The sequence below is a fragment of the Grampus griseus genome (genome assembly GCF_964374135.1).
Source record: "Grampus griseus genome assembly, chromosome: 5".
Taxonomy (NCBI): domain Eukaryota; kingdom Metazoa; phylum Chordata; class Mammalia; order Artiodactyla; family Delphinidae; genus Grampus; species Grampus griseus.
In genome coordinates, this window is record NC_138998.1 from 48,781,175 (window position 1) to 48,805,875 (window position 24,701).

General features: G+C 40.4%; 1 protein-coding gene across 8 annotated transcripts in view; it reads right to left on the reverse strand.

Annotated features, from left to right (window-relative positions):
* Window positions 1–24,701, reverse strand: part of TNIK (TRAF2 and NCK interacting kinase) — a 412,271-nt gene that overhangs the window by 144,839 nt on the left and 242,731 nt on the right. For all 8 annotated transcript variants that reach the window (XM_082655678.1, XM_082655677.1, XM_082655674.1 and 5 more), the window contains exons 3-4: window positions 22,523–22,579; window positions 5,474–5,599 (exon numbers count right to left, since the gene is read on the reverse strand). In XM_082655678.1, coding sequence (XP_082511804.1) covers window positions 5,474–5,599; window positions 22,523–22,579 — 183 coding nt within the window. The remainder of the gene's footprint in view (window positions 1–5,473; window positions 5,600–22,522; window positions 22,580–24,701) is intronic.

Here is a 24,701-nt window from a genome sequence, read left to right on the forward strand (position 1 = left end):
ACCAGGGCACGAACCCATGTCCCCTGCATCGGCAGGTGGACTCTCAACCACTGCGCCACCAGGGAAGCCCTGCTGTACTTTCTTCTAACGTTGGCATCATTAAAGCACCACCACCTTATGTGGGCCAAACTAAACCCATTTACCTGGGTAGCAATTAGTCTCGGGGCCGCCAGTTTGAAAACTCAGACCTTGTCCAAATTTATCATTTTTATAAGAAAGAAACCAATGACAGTGATGCTGCCTCTGCTCAAGGTGAGACTCCAGGTCTCTGGACTCCAGGCCAGGTCTCAGGCAGCTGCTAGCATGTTTCCCCTAAATGCACACAACATAATTTCTTAATGCTTAGCTCTACAAGTCTTCAAGGATACAGTCTAATAAATGGCTTATTGAGTCATCTCAGTATAATAATCTGCTATGTCACTTGAACAACCTACATTTTGGAAGCTAATCAGAAATGTTTTTCCTTTTATAAGGTAGTCTAGAGCCGTGATTGTTGAGGTGGTATCAAAAAAAGGTAGCAAAACATGTGTGATTTCGCTTTCTAACTTTAGGAAATTAACCCATTTAATAGACAGGCCTTCTCACTCCCGGTGTCTGAATGGCGCAGCAAAGTGGAGAGCCTCTCTTTGCTGAGATGCAGCAGAATGAGATGGCCATGTTGTGTGTCAGGGTTCGCCTTGTTTCGGAGAGATCGGAATCTTTATTGAAAGAGCTCCCTTTTTTGATTTCCGGATCAGGCCCTGAGCAGTTGATAAGGGAGAATTACTTGGCCATTATCAGAAGTAGTTGTATTTCCACAAAGAGCTGGTACTAAACAACAGTTTATCTCTATGACAAGACTGATAGAATTCACACAGATTATAATTCAATCAGACACCTGAAACAGCACATATATTGGTTGGTGGCCTATGTGCAAACCTCTGTCCTCCAGCCACAGCAAAAGAAATACCTGGGGAATAGTTCCTGTCACCTGAAAACTGGGAATAAATGTTAGAGAGTGCTGCGCTTGGTTGCTACAGGCTCTGTCTCTACACAATCCATAATAATATTTTTATATAAATGTAATCCTAACAGAATGCCATTAGCCCAAAGAGTCAACTCTCTGTGACCTTTGCAACTATTTGCTAAAACACTCCCAAAAGGTTTAATGTGCTTTTCAAAGTATATTTCTTAGACTTAAGAAATACTGTCTTCCTAGCAGCTAGCATGTCTTGCTGTCCTCTTTGAAAGCTGGGGAAACTGACAAATGAAGATGAACGGTGAACTCAAAATAGATTTGTGTAAAGGCAAAGCTTCAGTCCTATTTGGAACACCAACCTCTGAAACTATTTTCCCAACTATTGGAACTATTTTTCACAACAAAAAGGAGAAGAATGTAGGGTTCAGGGGCTTGATTCTAGCATGAGGCACCTTGGGGTTAGCTAATACACTGGCTTCATCACTCACTAGTTGTGAATCCTTAAGCAAACTTCTTAACTGCTCTGAGGCTAATTTCCTCATCTGTAAAGTGGGGATAATGAGAATATCTAATTTGTAGAGGGATTGTGAAGACCTAATGAAATAATATGACAATGCAAACAAATACAGGACTTGGCACATGGTAGGTAGGTGCTAAATATTACTTGCCATTGTTATTAACACAGAATGGCCCAAATTTAGTGAGTCAGAGGTCTTGGAACAAGTACACACTAATATATTCTATAACCAAGTTCCCATCAATATTGTGATCTGGTGTTAATTTGCTAACTATTATGTTTCTGTTCTGCCTTTAATTTTCTAAGTTCCTCCTTAGTTTGCCATCAAATAGAAGAAGAACAACTAGAAAAAGAAATGATGCTCTTGCACCCATGAGGCATTTCATAGCTTTGTATTTTTATCCCCAGTGACATGAAGCTAATGGACCATTTCTAGTGGGGACAGTCAGAAGAGTCCTCTGCATGGGCACACATCTGACAAGAGGGATGCTCTCTGTCTACCAAGCAGAATGTGGGGCATAAAATTGCTGCATTCTGCCACCAGCATTTGACTGCAGGTGGGGAAAATGGAATGTGAAGGCAGAGTTCCTCCCCCCGTGGCACAGGTTTGGAAGTGATCACTACTTGTAGATGCCCCTTTGTGAACTTCAGGAAGGGGATCAGCTTGCTGAAACAGTCTCCTCATTGGCCTTCCTGCTCCCCCTCTGGCCCCCATCTGGTCTAGTCTCAACCCAGCAACCAGAGGGACCCCTTCACTCTATGGGTCAGATTCCATCCCTTCATCTTCAAAACCCTCCAGTGGCCCCCAGCTCACTCAGAGTAAAAGCCGACATCCTGCCAATGTCCTGTAAGGCCCTGCCTGATCTGGCCCCAGGTCTCATTCCCACATCTTCCAGTCACACTGGCCTCACTGTTATTCCCGGAAAACACTGGGCCTGGAATGCCCTTCCTCCAGGTATCTACAATGGGGCTTCCCCTGGCCACTGCAGCACCTACCCGCAATCCTCATTAGTCATTCCCTGCTCTTCCAGGCATTTATCCTCCTCCAGCATGCTGAGTAGCTTTCTGACTTATTATGTTCATTGTTTGTGGTCTGTAGCAAGAATGTAAGCTGCATGCAGGTAGGGGCTTTTATCACTTTTGTTCACTGATATATCATAAGTGTCCGTAAGAGTGCCTTGCGTCTCGCAAGTGCTTGATATGTATTTGTCGGATGGATGAATGAATGGATGAATAAATGAACACATACTCATGCAGGCTCCTAGCTCCCAGCAACCACAGCCATCTCCACGGGAAGAGCCACTGGCCAGGGTGCGAAATGGTGGGCAGTGACTTGTTTCCAGAGCATAAAAGCTCCTGTTTGTGCCGTGCAGATGCAAACAGGCTTGCTTCTTTCTTCCAGTGCCAGTCTGAAAATGGACTGCAGATTTTGCTCATTAAAAAAAAAAAAAAATTAAAAAACCCCAAAACTTCCAGTGCCTTTTGCAGAACTTCAGGCCAAGCTAAACTGTCACATTTCAAGACATCTGCATTCTTGTCATGTGTCCATCCATTAATGAGCTCGGAGGCTCTGAGAAAGACAATTAGCTTCACTGTAAAATAAATGACAACTAATTTTCTTTCCAGCTTAAAAAAATCTCAGCATTAGGAAAAAGGTGAAAAAAAGTCAAGCCCTGCTTGACCACTCCTCTCCTTCCTCAGCCAATGATTTGTAATATATATACCTAAATTTTAATAGTTCAGCCTAATAAGAAAACTATCCTGTCTGGCCCATCTCAGAAAAGGAATGATATTAATAGTTATGTGTGACTCATCTGGAAATGGTTGTACTACCTCAAGTGATAAGCCAGAGGTGATTCCAAAGCTGTATTAATGCTTTCTTTTAATCTGGAGCCATAGCTCTGACCAAACCAGAAAATGCTTCTGCAGACAGTATCAAAATAGCTATCATTCTCCTCTTGTCATCTGCTGCAGCTTGAAGTAAGGCAGGGGTCATTGCTAAAATGTTAGATTCCTGGCAGTATAAAAGTCCTTTGGGAACACAGAGATATTTAAACTGGTGCCATCTCATCGTATCCTGCTGAACATGCAGGCCACAGGGAAACTGAACTCTCACAAGTATCTGTAGCAATTATTGGTTTGAACCAGTAATAGTAGTAGTAATAATCATAATCATAGCAACCAAGTTTGTACCAATAATATCACTTTCATTCATAAAACAACTATTTTGTCAGCATCACATGCCCAGCCCCTTCCTAGTGTTGAGGAAGACACTGAGATGCAAAAGACACATTCCTTGTCCTCAGAGCCTGTCTATATGAGGAGCAAAGATAGCCCAATGAGAAGCAATTAAGAAAGACATGAAAAAAAGTTTCCAAAATTAAATTACTGAAATTACTACCCAGAAACAAATATCTTCAACATTATTGGCGTACATTATTCTAGACACCCCCGTCATGTTAATATATGTATATATATATATATTTTTCCTTTTTCTTTCTTTTTTTGACACAAAAAAAGAAAATGTACTATATCTAATCATAGCCTCTAAAAAAGCTTTTAAAAATGCTTACTATAATCGTTCACGTTCATCCATTTGTAAACATAGATCTACATCATTTTAACTGGCTGAATATTGTCCCTTAATGGATTTACTTAAGTGATTCCCTATTAGTTAGCATCTACATATATTTTTATGTACTTACCCAAATATTCATTTAGGATACATTCCTGTGTGTGAAAATACTGGGTCAAAAGTAAGGCATTTTCTTTGGGAGATTAAATATAGATATAGATACAGATATAGATATCTCTGTGTGTGTGTGTGTGTGTGTCTGTGTGTGTGTGTGTGTGTGTTCCAACTGTCCTTGTGTAAAGTTGTACCAACATTCATTTCAAGCAGGGGGCGTGAATGTCCATTCTGAGTATATCATTAAAAAAAACCTTTGCCAGTCTCCTGGGTAAGAAGTGGTATCTAATTCTTGTTTTCTTTTGCATTTATATTGTCAGTAAGATTACACTTTATTGGTAATTGATATTTATTACTTTGTTAATTGCTGCCTTGTCTTAACTCAATCTTTCTATTAATCATTTCACATATTTTCTTATTGATTTATAAAAACTCTTCATCTCTAAAGGCTACTAAATTCCTTCTCATCATATATTTCTTAAATTAGCTATTTGCATTTTTTACTTTGATTATTGCATTTTCTGTATTTTTTATATTGTAAAGAACTTACATTCAATATTAGATCCTGAATCTTTAATGACGGACATCAAAAAAGTCTTTAAAATATACCTGAATTCAATACCAGCTTTCTCTAAAATATACCTGAATACAACTATAACCATAGATCTACACACATTTTTAAACATATTCAAATATTTTTTGAACTTTCATTTTTCACAGTAAAATCTTTTAAAAATTGTTATTAGTTTTTCATGTTTCCTTTTGTCCTTTATTTTATATTCATTATTTTATCTTTTACAGCAAAACTGTCTATGGACAATGAGTTTTGTGGCGAAACTGCTTGTGGCGAAACTGCGTGCAGCAAAGATGTTTAAGCCAAGATACAGGACATGAGTTTACTTCTCTGTAAACCTTAGTTTTGTCATACAAAAAAATGAAGCTAATAATAATGTCTACCTCAAAGAGTTGGAATAAATGATGAGATTCATTAAAAGCAAACAGCATGGTACCTAAAGTATAATAAAAACTCAATAAAGGTAGTCATTAGTGGGAAAAAAAACAGAGAACCTAACAACTAGCTTTAGGGACGGTCCACATTAAGGGATAGGAGATAGAGAGTTATTCAAGGAAATGGGAGAAAACGTCGAAAACACAATTTATGGATATCATGGAGTAAAGGATTTCAAAGAACAACTGAACCTAGTAATGAGGATAGAGAAATGCATTTCAGTAATGAGGATAGAGAAATGCATATTCAGTCCTGGGTGTTTTCTATGTAAGAAAAGCAAATTTGGGCAGCACTACATACCCAAAGTTGGTCATCCATGCCTGGTGGGTTCTTTTTGATAAAAGCACCATAGTATGTAGCAATATTCCGGTGATGAGAATATTTCTTCAACATGTTAATTTCTTGTTTGATTTCTTCCTCTTCATCCTATTTTAGAACAATAAATATTGTCATGAAAATCCAGTGTCTTTAGTAGGATTCTGTTTTTCATCACCATCTATATCAACTATGCAATAATTTCTTTCTTAAGTTTTTTCTTCTGTGGTAACAAACAAGCATAATTACCATATAACTTGACTTTCTTCCTTGACTACAAAGAAAAAATTTACAAGATAACACATTGGCAGTCCAAGGGGGTCTTCTGTTTGTACAGCAAACCAATATAGCAGGCAACCTGCTAGGAAAAAAAAAAATTCCTCATCCTTTCACCTGGAAGAGATTCAGGTAGACAAGTTATTAAGATAAAACTCACTCTAGGCCTCTGGGTACTATGTCCATCAAGTACCTATCACTGATCATACCTGGTATAGGGAAGATTAAGAAAAGTGAAAAGAAAAAAAATACAGCCTCTTCGATTTAAAATTTGTTAGGTTCATTTTCTTTGAAGTCACCTTTTATTGAAGTCCCTGATGGAAGATGATGAAAGTCAGATGGGAAAGGGAGCAGGGGTAAGTTCCCTCCATCTGAGGATGTTCACAAAGCAGGAGTACCCATCTCACCTTCAGGAAAGTACACATGAAAAGAAAGGGGACAGGTGGTAGTGCCACGAATGTGAAAAGAAAGAACCCTCCTACAGAGTAAGTTTCCTAATTCAGATTTCACTCATTCCCATTTTCAATTTGGAGTCCACTAACTTGGGCCTGTTTAAGAGAACCTGATATCACTGGTGAAGAGTGTGTGTGTCCTCCCATAATTTTTTTTAAGAATATTTATGTATTTATTTGGCTGCGCCGGGCCTTAGTTGCAGCACGCAGGATCTAGTTCCCTGATTAGGGATTGAACCCAGGTGCCCTGCACTGGGAGTGTGGAGTCTTAACCACTGGACCACCAGGGAAGTCCCTCATAATTTTACTTTGAAATGTACACATCAATTGGACTTTTACATAGTATTTTATTCTTGAGGTTGGTGGAAAAAGTTTCTAGCCCAGGAAAACTGTTTTAGATGCAGCAGTAAGAATCTCTGCATGTAAGATGTTACACGGCCATTACCTGAAAGACCATTCATGGCGTGTCCCTGTCTGTACCCTCACCTCCTCCAGCTACTTGGTCTCTACGTTGCTGGGCCCTTCTGTGGGCTCCCATGATTGTCTTCTTTCCCCTTCCTCTTCTTCACATAATTTCTACTCATCCTTCCTGACTGAGTTTAATGGACACTCTTGAGGGATGTTTTCCCTAATTCTCTCAGGTAATGTCAAGTCTCCCCACTATATCCTGTCCACCCCCAAACCTGCACACACATTTGTTGGTACTAGAACAGAGGTATGGGTCATACTGTGTCATAACTGCCCTTTTACTTGACTCCCTTCTCCATGGCTTGTAAGCTCTCTTCTGCCTTCAGATCTCAGTTCCAGGATCCCTTCCCCAGCAAAGTTCTCTGATCTGCCTGCCTGTGGTTCTAGCCCCAGGGAGCTTCACGTGTCTCTTCCTTTGCAGCGCCTACCAGAACGGCAATCCACGCTTATCTATCTAAACATTTGATTGAAGCCTCTCTTCCCTGTCAATCCATAAAAACTATCAACACAGGGATCCTGCCTGCTTTTGCTCTTTATAAATAACATCCTAGCATCAAGCAAACTGCCTGTGAATAAATATGAATAAAAGAATGAATACCTAATAAAGTTCCAACCACTTACAGCAGCATTCCTTACAGCTTGAAAGGAACTGGTAAAAATAAGAGGAGGAGAGTGGTGAGACGCTGACATTTACTGACCACCCAAAAATAAGTTTTAGTAAAAAGCAATGGAGGTTTGCAAACCTAGGAGAACGCAGTATGTTACATATGACGTGGCTTAACTAAGTCAAAGACTAGGTAGTCTCAAAATAGAATGTATGCTTGGGATGCTGAGCTAAGAAGCAGCACGTGGCCTTAACAAAGGAGGGGAGGAAAGGAGTGAGGGGCTGGGATGGGGGCAGGGGATGGCACATGCTGACCAAAGAAATCTTCCCTGCGGCTACCAGAAACTGCCTAGGCCTTCACTGAAAGCCTAAGGAGAGACTGACCTTCACAGCCCTTCAACTTGTTGCAGGGTCCTGCAGCAGGCCTCCAAAATGTCTGACGATTGTGCATGTTAGCTATTTTAAACCCACCACGCGGGGCCTGATAATCGTGGATGAATATAGGATGTGAGCAGATGTACTTTAGGGAAGTCTAGATAAAAGGGGAGAAAACAAACCTGAGGGTTTCTGGGGCAGTCTGGCATCTGCTTTCGATTAAAGAGGCAAGCACATGAGACAGTAAAACACCCGTCATTTTCCAGCGGCCGCCGGACAGACTCAGCTTGGGTCATTCTTAGTGAGAAGCGGGGCTGGTTCTACAAGTATTTGCTGCCTGCCTCAGGTTCCCAACGGGATGGTGGCTGATGCCAGGAGAAAGAGAGGAGGAAAAAGTGCCTAAAAAAGCTCACCATATCATTAAGGAAACAAGAACTTATGAAACAGTTAAATAACAGTGTGATTCAGTATATAATTAAATCCAAAATAAACAGTACTGGAGACCAGAATGAAGTCAGCATGTTCTCCATGGCTTTGCAAAGGTAAACTGAGGCAACGTGGTAATGAAGAAAGCATATGCTTTAAGTCAGGAAAATGAGGGGTGGCAGGTGGGGTGCACGTTCAGCTTGAGCTCCACTCCTTTCTGGCCACATGATCTCAGGAAAGCAGCCTACCTTTTGGAGCCTAATTTTTCTCATCTATAAGGAGATACAGATTTTATAATAGTATCCATATTATTCTATGTCCCAATCTTCTGTGAAAATTAAATGAAGTATGTGAAAGTTATAAAATATAATACAAAATAAACATTATTATTAATCTTCTCAACCAATAAATAAATAACAAAGGTAGGAGAGGGCAGGAATGTAAGTAACTTGAGTTTTAGGTTTAAATTGTTTAAATTCCAAACACAGTTATGGAACCACTGTGGATCATGGTTACGTAGCTCTAATATATAACCTTGATCTTGATCTTATATGGCCTTGTAAGTGAGCGTGAAATTTATCAGGCCTTCAGGGCTACTGTTCATCCAGATTTCAAGACTAGTGCAAGGATGGCCTTAAGTTACTCAGTGAAACTGAAAGGGAGGCACTTATTATGACCATGAGAACACATTTAACCCCTTCATAAGCAGTCCAACCTCTTACAATACGGCTCATTGAAGGAGATGGGTTACGATGCTTTCAAAAGGACAAAACAACAACTGAGGCTAGAATTAGATTACAAAGTTATAAGAAGCTTATCTTCTGTTTTGTAAATGGATTATTCTTATGTCTTGAGAATTGAGCACAGGGATCAAGCTCACTGGGAAACTAATGACCACTGGGTCATAGTGAAAAACAAAGTAATGGTACCAAATTGTCACAAATGTTAAAGGGGAGTAATTTTAATAAGCTAAGTCCAATACTCTAGGAAGAACCATGATCTCAATCAGAAGACTTCAAAATCTTGTCCAAGCTGACTTAGTATGTCAAGTCAGGCACGGCCATTTAAACTCTCCGAATGCCAGTTATTTTCACCTGTAAATGGGAAAAAGGATACCTATCAAAGTCACCTCCTAAGGCTTAGAAATGATTAAGTGCTTAGGTAAGCACAGCTTTATTATCAACAGAAAGAAGACTGTCTTTTCTCAAGATGACGAGAATCTATTTATTGCTTACTATTTGTGGTAGACTAAAAGGAAAAACGGGCCGATATGTGGCAGCCTCCCACCTGAAGAGGTGGAGTTCATTTCCTCTGCTTGTCTCTGGGCTTGGCCATGTGATCTGCTTTGGCCAATGGGACATTAGGAAATGCGACGCAGCAGAGACTTGAAAAGTATTTACGTGTAGGGATGGACTTCTCTTACTGCTTGCAGAGAACACTTTTATGTGAAAAACGAGAACCAGCCTCCTGGAAGATGATAAAACAGGTGAAGAGACAGTGCTTTTCAAATGCAAGGAAACGGATGATCCCAGACAATGCTTTCAAGCCACCGGCTGCCTCTGATGACTATACGATGATCACAACCGTGGTCATAAAATATAGCCAAAGCCAACCTCACGTAACGTTTTGTCCCAGAGGTTGTATGTGTATCATCTCATTTAATATTCAAAACAGCTCTATGAAGTACATGTTTTTAACGATCCCTTTGAACAAATAAGGAAAACGAGTTTCAGAGAGTTCATTCCTATTTTAAATGTTACAGCTAAGATCCAAAGCAAGATTCGTCTGACTTCAAAGCCAGTCCTCTTAATTCTAAACTGAAAACTCCTAGACAGAAGAAAGGCAATCACCTTTGGTCATAAAACCAAAGCTTCTAAATCATGAAAGAAGAGTTTAGGAGCACCTTAAGCCAGGGCTGAAGAGAAACCTGCCTTTGGTCCTCCAATTAAAGGAGCTTGTTAGCACACACTAATATTTGCTTATGAATGATTCCAGGGGATAAAGGAGGGATTTTAAGTTGCATATTTATTACACAGGGGAATATACTTTAAGCACCTACAATATAGTAGGATTCAAAAACGGCATTAACGAGACACTTCCTATTAGTGTGCTCTATAACAAAGGGTTTTGCCCAACGTTCAGCTCTCAACCCATGGAAGAGGAATAAACCTGTGTAATTCTTACAACAAGCCAAGGGACTGGTCAGTTTGAACTCTCAAGGAAGTATGAGGTGTAGAGACTCATAAATGTGACTACACCCTGAGGTTCGGACACTGGCTAGAACCACTTCTGTTCCTGCTCACCTGTCCTGCTCTCCACAGTGGTTGCTGGCGTTAGGCAGGTTTTTGTGTTAACATGTCTACCATTTTCACCTTTGTCGCTGACTGAATGTGATAAAAAAATTGAAGACGAGTTATTGTTAAAGAATCATAGACGATTAGAATTTGTAGGGATTACTAACATCTTCTAAAATGTGATTTAAAAAAGAAACTTAATAATTTGTAGCACTAAAATCCCTTTCTCCAACAGAAATTTTATTCAGGATGCCAATATACAGCCTCAATAAAAACTAGACTTTTAAAATCAGTAAACATTTATTTTTATAAATTAAACTATTATATGTAGTACACACAGCTATATTTAAAATGGATAACCAACAAGGACCTACTGTAGGGCACAGGGAACTCTACTCAATATTATGTAACAACCTAAACGGGAAAAGAATTTGAATAGAAAAGAAAAGAAAAGAATAGACACTTGTATATTTATAACTGTATCATTTTGCTGTACACTCAAAACTAACACAACATTGTTTATCAACTATACTCCAATATAAAATAAATAGTTTAAAAAAAAGAAACAGGGCTGCCCTGGTGGCGCAGTGGTTGGGAGTCCGCCCGCCGATGCAGGGGATGCGGGTTCGCGACCCGGTCTGGGAAGATCCCACATGACGCGGAGCGGCTGGGCCCGTGAGCCATGGCCGCTGAGCCTGTGTGTCCAGAGCCCGTGCTCCGCAACGGGAGAGGCCACAACAGTGAGAGGCCCGTGTACCGCAAAAAAAATAAAGAAACAAAGGATGACTAAACTCTTAAAAAAATTAAACTATGTAATATTTAGATATAAAGTTAATCAATGACAACAAAGGGGCTATTTTAGTGAAGACAAATTTAGAATTTTTGAAAGAAAAAGTCACATATCAGCTTCAATATCTTATGAATTTTCTGTTTTGTTTTGGTTCCAAAGGATAGAGGAAATCTACATTTCCTCAGATAGGTAATTGTAAGTGGTAATAATTACTCTTAAAAAGCATGCCTTAAAATTTCAGTGGAAAATTCATACTGAATGACATTCTGCACATGAATGGAGTAACCCAGATTACAAATTGAAAAGTTGCTGTTTTCTTTTATTTTTAATTAATTAATTTTTTTTTCACATCTCTATTGGAGTATAATTGCTTTACAATGGTGTGTTAGTTTCTGCTTTACAACAAAATGAATCAGTTATATATATACATATGTTCCCATATCTCTTGCATCTCCCTCCCTCCCACCCTCCCTATCCCACCCCTCCAGGCGATCACAAAGCACCAAGCTGATCTCCCTGTGCTATGCGGCTGCTTCCCACTAGCCATCTACCTTACGTTTGGTAGTGTATATATGTCCATGCCTCTCTCTCACTTTGTCACAGCTTTAATTTATTTTATTGAAGTACAGTTGACTGTAATGTTGTGTTAATTTCTGCTGTACAGCAAAGTGATTCAGTTATACATATATGTACATATTCTTTTCATATTCTTCTCCATTATGGTTTATCACTGGATATTGAATAGAGTTCCCTGTGCTATACAGTAGGACCTTGTTGTTTATCCTTCCTATATATAATAGTTTGCATCTGCTAATCCCAAACTCCCAGTCCATCCCTCCCCCACCCTCACTCCCCCTTGAGAAGTTGCAATTTTCTAGTGTGTTCAAAGTTGGTATATAACATTGAGTTTGAGGGTTTTTTAAAAAAATCAGTTTATTAAATATTAAAATATATGAAACATTAAATGAGATTTAAGCATGTATGGATCCTCTAAAATTATCTCAAGGTGGGTAAGCACCTGCAAACTATATATTTACAGATCTAAGGAAGCAGGTCTAGCATGATTCAACGAGTTGCCCAAGCTCGTATTTCTTCATTGCAGCACTGATAGAACTTGGGTCTTTGCCACAGCATACTGCAAGCAGCACTTGGATTTGTTGTGTATGTTAACCCTAAACTAAATGGATTCATTCAATAAATATTTATCTGCTACTCTATCCCAGGCACAATGCTAAATAATAATAATAATAAAATACAGTCGTCCCTCAGTATCCATAGGGGATTGGTTCCAGGATCCTCCATGGATACCAAAATCCACAGATGTTTAAGTCCCTTATGTAAAGTAGCAGAGCACAGCCGGCCTGCCATATCCGTGGGTTACACATCCTCAGATTCAACTAACACTGCGAATACAGAGGGCCGAGTGTAATACAACAATGGACATAAAACATTCAAGCTCTTCCACAATGAAACTTACTATAGTCTCGTGGGGAACACAAATGGAAATCAAAGACTGATACAGATACATGCAAAATTACTAGCTTGAGAGGTATGGGTAGCTGATGTAATTAGGGGCATGAGGGGAGAGAGCTGATAAATCCAAGTGTGAGCTGAATTTTAAAAGCCATGCGGGAGGTTACCCAGTTAGGGGAAAGAAAAAGTATAATGTGATGTGACTGAGGAGGGACTGGTTTCCTGGCAGAGAAACAGCGATTACCAAGGCCCTGTAGCTGGACAGGGTAGGGCATATTGTCTCCTATGGGAATCGTTGGTGCCATGGAGAGAAAATGAAAAATGTCTACAAGAGATGTCGTAATAGTAACAATGTGCACTAAACACTGTGTTCTACATATTGCTCTCAAATGCTTTATTTTATTATTTATTTATTTATGGCTGTGTTGGGTCTTCATTGATGCCGGCGGGCTTTTCTCTAGTCGCAGCGAGCGGGGGCTACTCTTTGTTGCGGTGCGCGGGCTTCTCATTGCGGTGGCTTCTCTTGTTGCAAAGCTCGGGCTCTAGGCGCACGGGCTTCCGTAGCTGTGGTGTGCAGGCTTAGTAGCTGTGCCTTGAGGGCTCTAGAGGCGCAGGCTCAGTAACTGTGGAGTACAGGCTTAGTTGCTCCGCAGCATGTGGGATATTCCCGGACCAGGGGTGGAACCCAAGTCCCCTGCATTGGCAGGAGAATTCTGAACCACTGCGCCACCAGGGAAGTCCCTCAAATGCTTTATAAATAACTATATTTCCTTCTCACACTAAACGTATGAGAGAAGTAATATTACCCATATTTATACATGTGGAATAAGGGGAGGTTAAGCAACATGCCCGGGGTAAGAGAAACAGGAAGTGTCAAAAGTAGGGTAAACCCAGATGAGTGACAGTTTGCAGTGCTCTTCTTTACCACTAGGCTAACCTGCTCTCTCTTTAGTAGGAAGTAGTATCCGTTAGAGAAGCAGACAACACGAGGGTGACATGCATCCTTCCACACCCAAGCCTGCATTGATGTATGACTCCCAAGATGACTATGAATTTTAAAAATAGGTTTTAACCCTAGGAATGTTGTCATTCATTTAAAATCTATGATAAATGAGATAGCTTTTGCAGCAACATGGACGGACCTAGAGATTATCATACTAAGTGAAGTCAGAAAGAGAAAGACAAATATTGCTTATATGTGGAATCTAAAATATGATACAAATGAACCTATCTAAGAAACAGAGACAATCACAGACATAGAGAACAGACCTGTGGTTGCTAGGGTTGGGGGGCATGGGGGAGGGTTGGGAGTGTGGGGAGTCTGGAATTAGCAGATGCAAACTATTATATAGAGGATGAATAAACAACAAGGTCCTACGTGTCCTACTTGCACAAGGAACTGTATTCAATATCCTGTGATAAACCAAAATGGAAAAGAACATGAAAAAATATATAATATGTATATATATATATATATATATATATATATATAAAACTGAATCACTTTCCAGAACAACAGAAATTAACACAATATTTTAAATCAACTGTACTTCAATAAAATTAAAATAAATAAATAAATGAGATGGCTTACATCCTCAAGAATCCTCCACCTACAATTCAGGTAACAGCCCACAGGAATCGGAATGGGTCTTCTTTTCTGACGGTATTAACAGTGTAAATGATAATGTCTTCCCTTTTTTCTTTGGTTACCGGAAAAAAATAACTATCAAATTCCCTGTGCCTTGTAATTTGGATCTGTTTTTTCTTCACCTGGCTTTCTAGTCTTTATATTTTCTCTGGTCTCTTGTTTTTACAAATATAATATCATTTTGTATAGTATCTACTATGTGCCAGGTCCTAGGTCAGCAGGCTCTGCAGGAGGTACCAAGATGGATAATGCACAGTTCCTGTTCTGGGCTCATTAAAGTCCGCAGGCTTTAAACGAGAAAGAGAGGACTCTTCATAAAAGGAAAACTAAAGGTGAGCTTCCCGTCATTCAGAAAGCCAATGTGTTGATGAGGAGGTCAAGCCTCAAAAGAACTCAACAAGAGGGAACCAAGTAAAGTCAAAAGAGGGACCTAAATGTGAGATGAGAAAGATGTGCTGGCAGGCAAAGGGGAGCACGGATCTACGAAAGGAGACCCCACTGTCCACGGTTGAGGAACTTGGTAACAAATCTGGATTTGAATGGCCTGCTTAATGATTCCAGGCACCCCAACCTCTGTGGGCCAATCTCCTTACCTTCATGCATCTCAATTCCACTAGGGGGATAAAAGAACAAATTGTAGTTTTGATCAAATGCTTTGAGGTACACAAATGAAAGGCACTACTAAAAACAAACCATCACAATGGAAAAACACTTCTAACAACGAGTGCACCTAAGTGTTCACCTTCATCAGTGTGGGGTATAGACAGGAGTCTCCAGGTCCATTTTTTGCTCTTAAGCAATCTCTGGAGCATGCACGCATACACATACTACAAGGCCACCCATTCATCATGCATGCACACGTGCAGAGACCCAGATACGCATAAGCCACCGAAAGGGGCGTAATCAGTACGTAAGGAGAAATGCTGAAGTGTGCATGGAGTAAGCAGCTCAGCGTGTCCATTTTTAGAACTTAGAAGCTTTCCAAGTTCTACGTGCTGTACAACACACAGAATTGAGACACTGGAAATAGCCCCAAAGGTGGAGGGTATTATGGAGACAAAAAAAAAATCTGTTTATCTTTTCTCTGTTAAAAGTTCTCAGGGCTTCCCGGGTGGCGCAGTGGTTGAGAGTCCGCCTGCCGATGCAGGGGACGCGGGTTCGTGCCCTGGTCCAGGAAGATCCCACATGCCGCGGAGCGGCTGGGCCCATGAGCCATGGCCGCTGAGTCTGCACGTCCGGAGCCTGTGCTCCACAACGGGAGAGGCCACAACGGTGAGAGGCCAGCGTATCGCAGAAAAAAAAAAAAAAAGTTCTCATCATGTGCTTTATCTGACCGGTCCTTCTGCTAACTTTATCTACTTGAAAAGTCCCAAAGAGGTGTCTAGAAGGGTCTCTGCAGCGGAAGAGCCTGGGGTGGGGATTCCCAGGCTTTGCTGAGAGTTAAGCTTCCACAGCTGGGAATGCCCCGCTCGGGCCCTACCAACCTCACCAATATCTACCCATCCTCTGATCTCATGTAGTTGTTACTTAATCAGGAAACGAACGTACTGGCCACCTAGATAGGTCAGTTTCCTTCTTAAATTCTCCCTTAATACTCTCTGTACAGTCCTTGAAAGTTAATCAGAACTGTCAAATAACTGTTCAACTGTTTGTTAAATGTCTTTCATTGACACTGGAATGTAAGATTCCAGAAGATAGCACCTGTGTCTGTCTTATTCACCGCTATCACCCCAGAGCATAGCACATTCATTCATTCTTAAGTGAATGAATAAATGAATTATTGTGATTTCAGTCTTCAGCTTCTGGAGTCCAGCCCCACTTTCTCTCCTGGATCTTGCTCTACACTAAGTCATTTTGACAGTTACCTGTTGTTCAGGGTAAGACTAATAACATTGTAACTGAGGTAAGGAAGACAGGGCTGAGTCAAACTATTTACATATATTGACGATGAACTAACACACATATGGCATGTACGGCATGTGGTTCATAGCACAGGCTACCATCCCCAGCTATAGAAGTCCAATGCACATTATAACATCCTCTCCTCATTCCTATTGCCTGCCCCATGCAGGCATTCACTGTCTCTTACCAGGACTAATATTTAGTGAGGAACTGTTATGTACCAAGCACTAGACATTATATAATTTTAGTCTCAAAAAAGTTTGCAATGTTTGTATTCCCATCTAACAGATAAGAAAAATGAGATTCCGAAAACTTAAAAAATTTGCCCAAGGGCAGTAAGGAGAGGACTGGGTGTGAACCCAGCTCTATCTGAATCTGATGGCCATGATCTGGTGATGCCCCCCAACTCCCAACTCCTGTCTCTCATTCTTATAACAGGGCCGTGGGGAAGGTGGGCACACCCTGACTGGCTGGATTCGAATTTCAACTCTGCCATTTACCGTCTGTGGCGCTTGGGCAAGTTATTCAGGATTTTTTGCTTTCAATTAATTCCTCATTTGTAAAATGGATATTGTTAGCACTGCTCCTCTAATGGGAATTGTTTCAAGGGTTAAATGAGTTCGTGTATATTGTATTAAGTACTAAGAACAATGCTTGGCACATTAAGCAATCAATGATAGCCATCTTTATTTTTGTCTCTGACTGTTGTTGTTGTTGTTATTACTGTTACTAATATTACCTTCTATGCTACCAATCATTCCACTGAATTGCCCTCCCTTTGGGAAGGAGGCATCAAATGTGCATGGAGCAGCATGTCCCCTGATTTCTCCCAGTAACCGAAGATGAAAAGATTTTTTTTTCCTTTGGTCCAATTTCAGCAAACATTCCATGAGCCCGTTAACTCTGGGCAAAGCACTCTACCAGAAACTACTGGGAGAAGGCTGCTTCCTTACTCGTCAAAGAGGGATGGAGACTGGCTGAAAGCTTCACCTACAGGAATTCAGTAAGTGAGACAGAAATAGAAACTCAATCAAGCAGGGCTTAAGATGGATCCTTCTAGTAGGCAAATCCCATCCTGTTACTTTGCTATTTAACTTCCGGCTTCCACCCTGGCTCTAGCAGTGGTGTGAGGACGGGGCCAGGACTGACAGCCTCCCGCTCCTTGTAAAAAAACAACCCGCCTTGTATCTTTTCTATCTAATGGGTTTTTGCTTAAGACTCTTTGCTCTCAGGGTTCTACTGGGAAAATTTAAAAGTTTGAAAACCTTATAATATCCTTGCCACAGCATTCAATTTGCTCATGACCTGACCCTAACTTGTCCAGATTCCCCTTGTATCACTCTCTCCTCAGCACATTTTTTATACTAAAACTAAACTATGTGATAGTTTCCATAACATGTTCCACCTCTCTCAGCCTCCATGCCTTGGCACAGATGGTGTTCTTGGCCAGGAACGTTCTCATCTGATTTTCCTCCTGGGCTTAATTACTACCCCTCACTGTCACATCAAACTTTATATGTAACATTATTTATGACTTGTACGACTTTATTATAAAATGGATTAGCTTTACTTACAAATATTTAGAGCAAGGTTGTATTATTGTCAGCTCCCCTTCAGGCAAAGAACCACTTTGTCATTTTTGAATTTCAAGTGTCTGTCATAAAGTAGGTGTTTAGTAAATGTTTATCAAATAAATATTAAATTAAACACTAAATATCCTTCTATGTTAAATGAAGACCTATGGCAGTGTGAGAAACAGTGGACTTAAAGAGTAGAGTTAAAATACTCAGGTCGAAATATTCACTCCACCATTTACATGTTACATTCAGCAAGATACTGAGTATGCGTGGTTTACTCATCTCTATAATGGAACTAATAATGGAGTCTGGTGGTTGTTAAGGGCATTCAGTGAATCAATATACAGAAAGTATTGTAAAGAGTTCTGGCACATAATAATCACTCCATCAATGTTACCTACCATTATTATTATTTCAGGCTGAAATATAAAAAATGTAACTACAGAGGCACTTTACTTAAGGACTAAGTCTGTTTTAAATACATCTACTAAAATGATTTGATCTTACAGTAATACACTGAATTCTCCTGTTTTTCCCTGCCCAGCATCTATCCTACCCTTTCCTTTAACAGTTCTTAGTTTTTTATTTGAGGAATCCTTTCCAACTCTCTGTCCCTGTGGTAGGTTCCAGGGCCAGGCACCCAACCCAGATGTGGCTGGAGAGAAACAGGGTTTGGTTGTCGGATAGTGAGGTGACCCAAGCTGGGCCACTGATGTTCACACTGGCACTCTTGCTGGGACTAAGGGTAATGAAGTAATTAGAACATGAGCCTGGAGCTGCTGGTAGAAAGAAAGCAGAGCCCAGAGATGGAGAGATACAAAATTCCTAATCAGTCATGTGACTTCCTAGATCTTGCTGAGCCTTTTCTTTTTTTTTAAATATACACAAGACAATAAATTCTGTTTTCAGCTTCATCTAGTCTGAGTGGGGCTTTGGTACTACAACCCAAAGTGTCCTGAGTAATGATCACAACCAGTCACTGTAAAGATGAGAAAGCCTATGACAGTAAGTTATTATCTTATTAAGTCCTACATGGGCTTCAAGGTATCATTGTAAAGGGACTAGTTTACATCAGGAATTTTGGTTCAAATGAAGATGGGTATTATTTGCAGGATTATCAAAGAATCATGGTCTCTTCATACTTGGTAGCCAGAAAGCAGTAAATACAAATCCCTAGAAAATTGTTCCTCTGACTTTGGTGTGCGTGAAGCTCCTTGAGGAGCTTGGAGAAAAGGCAGGTTCTTCCACCCAGAAATTCTGCAGCAAGCCCAGGAATCTGCCTTTCTGAGGAACACCCCAAGGGGTGCAGACAGTCCGCAAATGCTGGCTGTCCACCTTGAGGAACACTACCTGAGAGGGCCCAATTTTGTTTAGATGATTAAAGTACACAAATCCAGCTGGGAAGAAATCCCCAGAAAGCGACAAAATGCAGAAATTCTCATAATTATTTCAGAAACTAAAAGAACTTCAAAGACTGAGTCTGAGTTTAAGCCCTAATTCTGAAGCAAATATTAGCAAATTTGGAAGTGTCCCAGCTGTAAAACAGAAGAACATAAGCATTATATCCAGTTTTCTCTATGGTTATTTTCTTCTAAAAAAGGCAATGGTATAGAAAGAAAACAATAATTTAAAAATTGATTTCAAGCTTATAGTTTTATCAAATTCATTACGATAAACTGTAGTAACTTCACAGTAGATCACTGCAAACAATTAACAAAGATGACCTTTGAGAATTCATCTCAGAGCAGCTATAATGAGCACAATTATAATAATTGGTAAGAAGCTTTTTCAGCGTTCCATAATACACAAAAGACAACATGACAAAATGAAATAGATTGTTTTCTGAGGACACCACATGAGTTTCACAAAGGAAATTTTATGTTGACTGTGATGTGTAAGGGGGTGATACAAAAGTCATTTGATGCTGGATCATACACCATGGGAAATAAGAAAACCATTTCCTGATGTGTAGCCATGTTTGCCTTTGTCAGGGGTCAGTGGTTACATAATGGCCAATGATGTGCCTAAATCAAGGAACTATCCAGCCCTTTCAACAGAGGTTCCCCTGAGAGAATTAAGCCTAAATACTATAAAGCGTCCATTGTAAGCAATGGACTGACTCTCCTATACATTGAAAATGGTGCTAGCTCTGTACCATGCTGGGGAGAATTGAGAAAATAGACTCTAAATCATTTTCTGTAGGTCTCAGTTGCCTTGTGAAACCCAGTTTAGAGAGGCTAACTGACACTGTTTAAACTGAAACTACATACTCTGGGATAAATTGCTGTGTAACTTTTTTGATTCCAAGCAAGGTGGTCTAGAAATAGTAAATGATTCTTTGAACAATTTAAAATCTCACAAACAGAACCAGAAAAAGTGATACTCAAGGCTCTCAAGTCATACTTTGTGCATCAATATACAGCTTTGTACACTGAGATTAATGACGTCAATGGAACTCAGCTGTAGTCTGCAGACCCACACAACAGAACTTTACAGAATTAATGTCTTGGGCTGCATCCACATCCATTAGTTGTTCAACTGCCAAGTGCATCACATTATGTGGAGATCCTATTCAATTCAAGGAAAATACAGTAGTATGACTTTAGCAGAATTGCAAAATAAATTCTGATCTGTTTTGTGCTGGGAGCTTTGTAAAAGATTTACACATTTCTAATGGGTTTCTATGTAGAGACTGATAGTATCTGATCTTGATTTTTGTGTCAGACCCTGCTAACTAACAATACAAGTATCCATCCCCTCTTCATTCCTGACTAATAATAGAACCCAAATTAACTGGACAGGTTGGTAGAATGAAAGACAACATTTCCCAGCTTCCTTGCAGCTAGGTAGCCAATGACTGCAGAAGTAAAGAGAAACGTATGCAAGTAGAAAAAATTTCACTGGAAGGGGCTGTCTTCTGTACCCTCTGCTCCCAGCCCCTCCCCCCCCATTCCCCGCACTGCCTTTTTTTTGCCTGCCAAAGAATGTGATCAATGGAAATCCAACAGTTACCTTAAATCAGAGAACTGACCTTAAGTGTGGAAGCCATGTGTCAGAACAATGGAGCAGAAAGATAAAAACACCCGCCTACTCTATCACATTGCTGTTACACATCCCTGGACTGTCGCCCCTAGACTCCTTTAACATGAGAGAGCATAACACTTCCATCATACTTAAGCCTCTGTTATTTTGAGTTTTCTCTTGCAAGTGGCAGAACGTAAACCTTATTAATATAATCTACATGTATTACTCAAAGGCCAGGTGAATTAATAAACTAATTGGGATGAAATATTTGAACTGGTTTGCAAGCTCTGAAATTTGAATAATGCATTTAGGACAAATAAAAGGAAGAATTACTTTATCTAAGTTCTTCTAAACATATGGGAACAAAATTTTTTCTTGTTAAAAATGCATACAATTTTTAAAATGCATAGAACTTAAAAAGGAATTCAGATAAGTAAGGAAAGGAAGACAGTACAATGTGTGGTATAAATGAAAATTAGTTAGATTAGTATCATGGTTAATAGTGTAGCATATAATGTATACTTATCAAAGGTAGCAAACTGGACCAGAGAAGGTACGGACCGAAGTCTGACCTACGGACATACTGTGTGTTTTTCTTATTTGTATACTGGTTCTTGATACCTTTGTGTGACCCATTCATTCTACATCTCTTTACATTAAATAATCCACTTCTGGGCCAGACGGAAGACTTTGGTCTTTTAGCTTTTGTGTACAGCTGACACATCTTAGAAAAATCCCTGGGGACAATCGAAAATCATTAACATGCTTTTGATTTCCAATAAGTCCTTTCAAGTCTGATTTTTGCTCTGTACTCTAGAAAAGGCATTAAAATATTTTAAATAGACCTAGCAAAAAGGATTGAAAGCATAAGATTGTATTTAAAATAAAGTCTATTCCCTAGATTGCTTTTGATCATCCAGGCCAGAAATTTTGTTTCAGTGTCGCTCTATAATAATAAGTATTTGTAGTTATTGTGATTATTTGGTCTATAACATTTTGGGGAGGAAAATATCCATGTTACACATCCTACTAGGATTTTAGAGTTATCCAAACTCTTGTCTACTCCAGTGTTAGGTGGACTTTGGGGAAAACTGTTAAGACCCACCTCTTCTGTGTAATCTCAGTATTATTCTCTTAATACCTTCAAATCCTTGTTCTGTCTTCATCTGCAAATGTCCTTGGCTGTGTTTATGTAAATTATTGGCACACATGTTCTTCACTCTGACTACATAAGGCAGTGTGTAGGTATCTAATTTAATTAGAGTGATTTACCCATGGTCATCTCGGTCAGCTGCTGAATACTCTTTTTTTTTTTTTTTTTTAAACTTTTTCTTTTTTTAATTTTATTATTTTATTTTATTTTATTTTATTTTTATTTTTGCGGTACACAGGCCTCTCACTGTTGTGGCCTCTCCCGTTGCAGAGCACAGGCTCCGGACGCGCAGGCTCAGCGGCCATGGCTCACGGGCCCAGCCGCTCTGCTGCATGTGGCATCCTCCCGGACCGGGGCACAAACCCGTGTCCCCTGCATCGGCAGGCGGACTCTCAACCACTGCGCCACCAGGGAAGCCCCTGCTGAATACTCTTAATGTTTATGTTAAGCACAAGTGGGGAAAGGTCTTGGATGTCTAAAAAAATTCTATTTCCAAAAAGTGATTTTTCTCTATCACTAACTTCTCTATGACACATATATAAGTTTGAGACGGCAAGATAATGATACATTACCCCTGTGACATCCATAACCTTGATGGCTGCAAGTTGGCCCGTTTTGACATGACGACCCTGTAAAAAAAATTTTAAAAATTATTCAGTTCTGATGAGTAATATTAGCGTTAGATTTCAACTGTAAAGAACAATTACATAAATCAATGTTACAGAGTGCCAATGGGGAAGACAGACAGACAGACAGACACACAGAAATCTTAAATGCTTTGAAGATCAATCTCTATTTAATGTTTATTTTGTAAAACATCTCCATCACTTGGTCTGTTGGGTTTGTTTTCACAGTGGTTGTCAAGGTAAATCAAAGAGACAATGTCGAATAATTTGGTTTACCTCCTCTTCAAGGTGTCAGATAAGGGGTTGAGTGAGAGGGGGATTTACATGGAAGGGGAGCTAGATCTGGGTGGAGGAGACATAAGCATCTCCTCGGCTGGAAAACACTTGGTATGTGCAGAAACTTTAGTTTCCTCGATTAGTAAAATATCTTGTAACAGTCTCAAATGGATATGATTCTGCTTCTCTTCACTTCAGACTATTAATTTATCTTCATCTTAAAAGGGGGCCTAAAACAAAACAGATAGCAATCAATCCGAATTTGTGATCAAAGAGACAGTATTGAGCATAAGGAACTGCTTCCCCAGAGGAGGTATCCCTGGTCTTTGCAACCACGGTGAAGCAGCAACCACAAGGAACTGAAAGAGAACAGGGTGTGGTGAGGGGGCAATCCCAAAGAGGAGCTTTCTCTGCACTTGCTCCTTGAGAAACATAAAGTCTACATCTGACTCTCAGACAGTAGTAAAGATGGTCAATATCCATTACTTCTTTTTTTTTTTTCGCGGTACGCGGGCCTCTCACTGCTGTGGCCTCTCCCGCTGCGGAGCACAGGCTCCGGACGCGCAGGCTCAGCGGCCATGGCTCACGGGCCCAGCCGCTCCGCGGCATGTGGGATCTTCCCGAACCGGGGCACGAACCCGTGTCCCCTGCATCGGCAGGCGGACTCTCAACCACTGCGCCACCAGGGAAGCCCTATCCATTACTTCTAAATGCATTTTCTATGTGGCTTCTACAATACATTTTACCTACCATTGCTATTATGCAGTATAATATACCTTCCAAGATCAGCTGGATTCAAATCCCAGCCGCACGACCTTAGGCAAATCCCTTAACTTTCTAGGCCTCAGTTTCCACGTCTGAAAAATGGAAATAATGATAGTACCTAACTCATAGTATTGCAAGGAGGATTGAATGAGATAATGTATATAGAGTGCTTGACAGTACCTGGCACAGAAGAGCTGTCAGCAGATGCTGGCTATAATTATTTATAGTCCTGTCTTGTGATTAATTTTAAGTGTTGTCTTCCTCTTAAGTTATATGTTTCATGAAGGAAGGGACTGTGTCTCATCATTGTATTTCCAGTGGCTGGAATAGTGGGTGCCTAGCCCGTCGATGGGGTGGCATGTTTATGGATGAACGACAACAGCAGGTAGTGGAGTCACGTCCACCTGAAGCTGGAGGAGATAGCTTTGGTGCTGCCTGCCCCTTTCCTTCTCATATATCTCAGCTTTGTGTATGGACCTACCTGATTCTAATAGTGCTTCCTTCACCTTTCAACCTCCATTCTGCTCCCTCCCTTTCCTCCTCACTCAGAAAAGAGCACAAAGAAGAAGACATTAAATCAGTAACCTAATAGGGTCACAGGCGTACTTCAACTTTCAAGAAATTGAGGGAGGGGGCTGAAGCATTACCACACCAAGAGCCCTGGACCGGAATTCCAGACGCCTGGTTCTGCCCAGGACCAGCTGGTTCACTGGGAGCAAGTTATGTAACCCATCTGGACCCTGGTTTCCTCATCTGCAAAACGTGGGGAGCCTGGGCTCAGTGGTCGGAGGTGGGGGGGAGTAGGTGTCACTGTTAACACCCCCCCTTTCTACCCCAAGGAAATTTAGGAAAAGTAGTTGGAAATTTAGTTTTCACAATGACTGAGTGGGGAGAGTAGTATTACTGCCACTTAGTACCCAGGGGCCAGCAATACTAACTTCCTGCAGAGCCTGGGTCAACCTCCCACAAAGGTGAAGTAGCAACAGTGCCCTCTGTTGATAAGACACTGAATGACCTCCAGGGTTGTCCAGGTCCCAGTTAAGTCTGCGATGCTGTAATGGTGACCTTAACAAAGGAGTCATTA